Below are 6,011 nucleotides of genomic sequence, written 5' to 3'. Positions count from 1 at the left end.
TCTCTCTCTCTCTCTCTCTATCTATCTATCTCTATCTCTCGCGCATCTTCCCCCACCCCTTCTGTCCCTGAAAATAATTTAAAGTATAATGTTCAAATGTCTTGGTTGCTCTGAATTGTTTTATATGCCTGATATCTTTCTTGATGATATTCCTACTTTGTGGAATTCCCTAATGTTATGGCTGTTAAGTCTAACACAACTTTTCAGTTAAGAACTTTCTATTATTGCACATAATTTGTTTTGGGTTCTTTTAAACTTTAGATTTTTTTCCCCTTTTGCTCTCAAAATTTCCAACAAGTCTTTGATGAAGCCATCACTGCAGTACAGGAGTTTTTATTTCTTCTTTTTAAATTTTTTTTAATGATTAACACTCCTCCCACACAAACACACTCTGTCACCTGTGCTTTTTTCTACTTAAACTAAAGAAAAGTGACATTTCGAGTAATTTCTTTTTTGACTCACTTTGAAATTTGTTTGCTTGTGCAGTCACAGTGCGTAAATCCAATTGTTTTTCATACAATTTTAAAGTTGACATATTAAACATTTTCTGCTAACTTTTTAAAAATAGCCTTTGAGTTTAAACCAGTTCTCAAAATTATTTCTTTTTTTTCTTCAAAACTGCACAGAAATAATCTTTGTTTGTGTTTTCTTTGATTGACTGTTTATGTTTGTATGTTATGTTGAATTTTTAAGTTTCTTTTAAGATCATAAAAATAAAAGGTATAATGATAATAATAATATGATATTAACAATAGTAATATAACGATCACATCTATAATGCCCTCTTATAGATGGCTCTAGGATTAACTGCTAACAATGCTATTGTAAGGATAATATGACAGTACAAGTTCTATTTTTGTGAAAAAGATTGAAATCAAAGTAGCAGATGATTAGAGGGCATTATTGGTAGGTCCTTCTTTCCCATTCCTTTCCCTGTATTTTTCCCTGTCTCTGTCTGTCTTGTTATTTCACAGGCACTAAATGACGATTGTGACGTTATTGTGCTTCTCAATACTCAAGCTGAAAATGACGTCATCCGTTATCCGTGTAAATGGCAAGACTAATATTGAGACGTTAGCCACAGAGATGTGAATTTTTTGTGCATGTATATTTGTCACTTAAAGTACAACTCCCTGTTTTTGAGCTAGCGTCTTGGACGATTCACTCACTGAGGTGATAACCCATCTAGAATCAGCATCCTGCAACATTTCTTGATTTCAAAGATACTGATTTTACGGATAAATCCGGAAACCTGGATTTCTAGAATTATCCGGATATTTGCACGACTATGTACAAAAATAATCTTGATACAAGACGTATTTGACAAATATGTATTTTATATAATATGATCTCTAAATTTTGACTTCCCATGTGCACGTTTCCATTAGGTTGGAAAAGTTCATGTTATTTTTTTTCATAGCCAGTTAACACCTCTGTGATGTTGTTAGAGTTCTTTGCACACCTGGCCCCCTGTAGTTCCTCAGTTTTGCTTGGTTTCATTTTTCAGCTCCCCCCCCCCCCTTAAGAACCAGTTTATTGACTGTTGCTCTTCCACCCCTGCTTCATGACTTATTGACATCCCCAGTGGTTGAACCCCTTCTCTTCCCTGCTGGCCTCTTGGGCTTGTTTGTTGTATTACAATAAGCAGGCCTTTCAGGGAAAAGGTTAACTAACGCCATATTGTCTTTCCAGAAAGTTCTAACTCATTGTTCATCAATTCTCTTTTACAGATAGTGCCGCTTGATTGGCTGCACTCACAACAGCGGCAGTCGATGACCTTCATTGGTGCCACCACCTCGACTTCCAGCACCGCGTGAGGAGAGGACGATGAAACGAACATTGCATTGTGGGATGCTGAAAGATCGTTGATGCTGTTTTGTCAGCCGGTTATCTGGATTTTGATCACATGGAGATTCACCCTGCTTCTTGTTTTTTGGGTTGATTTTTTTAACGAGTCCCAGAGGTAGACTGCCCAACTGATGTTAAATCCCATTAAAGCACTTTTGAAAAGATGATGTAAATCAATGACGGTTGTTTGGAAAGATTAGTGATGGATATTGTCTTTGAGATGCTGTTTTTGGCGGTACATGTCAACGAGTTATCAAGATGACAGAGGGCTGATGTTGGTTGCTATGGTGATGTGGATTTATAATACAACAGTCTTCATCCTTGCCCCACCCAAGTCCCTGAATGTCAATGTCTACAGATGTAGACGTCCTCCTGCCTTTGTCCTGCTACTTCTATGGTGCTTGGAAACAGATTTTTTTTAATGTGACTTATCCATGGTTGTTCTGCTGATTGTGGAAAATGTATTTAAGTGTGCTAAATCTTTGTTAAATGGAAGAAACTGAGCTGTTCTGCTTGTGAACGTTTGTGTTGTGGTCTCTGGTGGATTGTGAATATTTGTACAGAGAAGAAAATGTGCTGTTAGGATGTAAAACCCTTTTGCCTGTAGTGACATTGTATAGCCTATATTTGCACAGGTTCACTTTTAGTTTAGATTTTTGCGTACTTACACACTCCTGAACTTGTTCCCTTGTGTTCACACATACACATATACATCTATGCTGTTGTGCAAACAAATACACATACTCATGAACATACATGTGCTCTGGAAATTCTTTGGAACACATAACATGTATGCACAAGTTTATATAAGGGTCTGTGCTTTGTGAGTGTGTGTGTGTGTGCGTGTGTGTATGTACTTGCATGAGATCGTGTTTGATCAGTTAGGCTGTTCATTATTAATTCTGTTCTCTCTTTCAAATTAAATGTTTTCTCTTGAACCGTTTGGTTTTGATATATATTATATAGTGTATAAATAACACATAAAACCACAGCTGAAAATCATCCTGTTATTCCCCATTTAAAAACAGTTTTGATGTTATCCTAAGCTTTTTATGTTTGATTAAACTAACCTGAAATGTGGAGTGTAATCTGTTATATATGCAATGTTGATCTGGTGCCTATTCATTTCCTCGCATGCCACGTTACTCCAGAGCTTCATATCCAGTATAAGCTGGAGATTGTAATATAAGGTCATAATAATATCCTCATTTGTTATTGGTTTAGAAAATAGTGACTAGTGACTGACTCTAAATAGTATTCCCTATGTCTGATGTAGGCACCCTCACATTCTACTGTCCGTTATTTACTCAACATAATAGGATTAGAGCAGGGGTATGCAACAGGTGTCCCATATGCCACATAACCCAGCCCACCAGTCCTGTCAGTGTGACCCTTGCTAGACATTTTCATATTTATAACTCAATATACTATTTGTATTGGGGGGTTTTAATTACACTTGTTTAAAGATGACTACCCCTTTTGTTGTTCCCGTGTTTGAATGTGGCCCGCCAATGACAAACGTTGCACACCTCTGGAGCAGATCAATGAAAAATAACGGAAGCCCATCGCCTACACCTCCAAGTTGTGTTTCTAGATCATTTACTTTGTTTGTGTGGCTTGTTTTGTTGCTGTTGTTACTGGAACAGAGTAGTTGATTAGTATTTCTTTGTTTTCTTTTTGTTTTAAAATCTTATTTTGATTTTTTTTCCTTTTTAAAAAAATCTTTTGAAATAAGGGTCAGAAACCAAGTGATGTACTGTCTTCTGTTTCGCTGAAATATAACTTAGGATCGCCTTTCAGTGAACTGACTGCCCTTACCCCCTTCTTCGTCTTTCCCTTCCCTCCCATGAAGAGTCCTTTGAGGTTATAAGTTCATTAGATGTTGGATAATCTGACTGCGTACATCAGTCTGGAGTCTACTCAATGAACAAAAACTTACCTGTTATATTCTGTTGTGTTGGCATTCTATTTTGATTCCGTGAGGTGTTAACAAGTGCTATGGTATGGTATAGTTTGCTCCTCCTTTCTTATATTCACCTTCCTAGTTAATATGACCTATTTGTGTTGAAGTGACGTAAAACTTTTTCTAAAACTAAAAACCTAAAACTGTTTTGTTTCCTCTGTGGGCTAAACTTTGCTGATCTCTTGGCAGCATTCCAACAAAAAGATTTGTTCAGTATTTTCTTTTGTCACTGTCTTTGTCTCTTTGATGTAATTAAAATTTTGATAATTGAGTTAGACTTCTGTTGCTGCATTATTTTCTCTTTTTCTGTGATATAGATAGCACAATTTTGATTTTAATGGTTTGAATAAATTTGTTTGTGTAGATTTTAATATAAAGCATAGAACAAATAACAGTCGAAATTGTCCTAGACAGCGACCCATAGTCAAGGAGACCAGTGGTTATCTTTAATGGGTGGATGTCTTGGACGTTGTCAATATAATATAAAAGCAATGTAATTTGGGGGAATATGAGAAGCGGTTCTTTCTACTGGTGATTGTCTTGGACAGGTGGCCGTTAAAGCAGGTTTGACTGTTTGTATAAACCAAATATTAATATATGACAAACACCTCTCATCTTGCCTTCAGATTTTTTTTTTATTTGCCACTTTTGTCACTCATTAAAAATGTACTTTTGTTCATTTTTTTAAAAATTGTACATATAATGTAGCTTATTATTACCTTTATTACTTTTATAGTCCAACCTGGATAAGCTAGGGAAAATATATTCTTTCCTCTATGGAAATTGAGTCCTGATTGGTCTGAAAAGTGACAGAGGAAGTATTTGCAGTGTACATTTTTGCATGTTATGTTTCTTGCCAACGGTCTGTTTCCGAATTTTAAGGAACTTGCATGTGTGTGGGCATGTGTGCAAGTCAGTCTTTTTCCCTTGTGTGATTGTATGTACAAATGTACATAATACTCTCTCCTGCATGTGTTAATGAAGAGCATAACATTTTTATGACTGTTTCTGTTCATCAGATGAGTTTTGAGTGATGTATTACTATTTTGATTGCTTTTGTTTTTCAAGTGTGCATTGAATGCTTGGCTCTTGTGTTATTACATTTGTTTGTGGAATGTGTGGTCGAAAACATGGCTCTGCTATGATTGCTTTTACTTGTGACTTTGGTCGTGTGAACATTTTGTACTTAATCTCTGGCACAGCATTGTTGCACAGTCAGTGTATCACCATCGTTTCTTGTGCCATTTAAGTGAACAGTCAGGTTTGCATGACAATGATGGTCGTGTGCGAAAGGGCGGGTGGTTGGAAAATGCCCATCAAGTCATAGCAATAGTCCTTATTCCTCTCTAGTTGCTTCCTCTTTCATAGCTTTCCCATTGTGTCAATGTACTTGTGTTAACTCAAACATGAGATGACGTGCTCCTTTTCGCTTTTTTTGTTTTTGTACATGGAACTTCTCACTTCATTCCATTTTTTACCTCGTTCTGTACTGCTCTCACCCTTTACCCTTTCTTCTTATATCTTGTTTCTAATATGAAGCTTCTAGGTACATATGACACTATGCTGTCGACAAATGTTTGTCCTGAATCTCAAAATTATTTTTTTTCAGTTAGTGACTGTCATTGTCTATTGGAATATAATGTGTGTATGTGTATGGTTACAAGTGTGTGTGTATTTAGTAAAAATAGCTCATCACTCTTTGTACTCTACTCATAGACTGTGGATTTTCCATGGCTTGATAGTGGACTTTAGCTTTTACGTTTTGAATGTTTACCAGGAAGCTGAGAATGTTTCAGTGTGTTGTAGGGTTTAATGGGGCAATGATGTATTGTAAAGCGCATAGAACCTTTTGTTATATAGCACATGTCTGCTATTTAATGCAATTTGTTATTATGATTATTATTATTTCAAAGATGTACCCGCTGGCTCGGGTATGGGTTCCCCGGTACCAAATCATTAATAATTCAGTTACAGAGGCACTAGCTGTCGCTGACTGGCGTCTGTGGTGTAGCAGTTAGGGGCTTCAACATTGCATGCAAGAGATCTAAGCTCGATTCCTGAGTGGGGAGAATTTTTATCAAGTATCCTGGTCTTTCTGCTAGGATATTGTTTCCATCACAGCCAGGGTTGGCTCTGACAGACAAGATCAAAGCTCACCTCCTAAAGGATCTAAACTTTGTCATTGTGGGTGTAAAATACT

General features: G+C 36.6%; 1 protein-coding gene across 1 annotated transcript in view; it reads left to right on the top strand.

The window, feature by feature from the left end:
* Positions 1-5,526, top strand: part of LOC101858958 (dedicator of cytokinesis protein 9) — a gene marked incomplete in the record, with an annotated part of 134,470 nt that extends 128,944 nt beyond the window's left edge. Inside the window, 1 exon segment of the mRNA XM_035971558.1 lies at positions 1,731-5,526. Within this exon segment, the coding sequence (XP_035827451.1) occupies positions 1,731-1,744 (14 nt within the window).
* Positions 5,527-6,011: the final 485 nt, after the last annotated feature.

Source organism: Aplysia californica, unplaced genomic scaffold, assembly GCF_000002075.1.
Source record: "Aplysia californica isolate F4 #8 unplaced genomic scaffold, AplCal3.0 scaffold00461, whole genome shotgun sequence".
Taxonomy (NCBI): domain Eukaryota; kingdom Metazoa; phylum Mollusca; class Gastropoda; order Aplysiida; family Aplysiidae; genus Aplysia; species Aplysia californica.
This window is presented reverse-complemented; position numbering and strand designations above follow the sequence as displayed.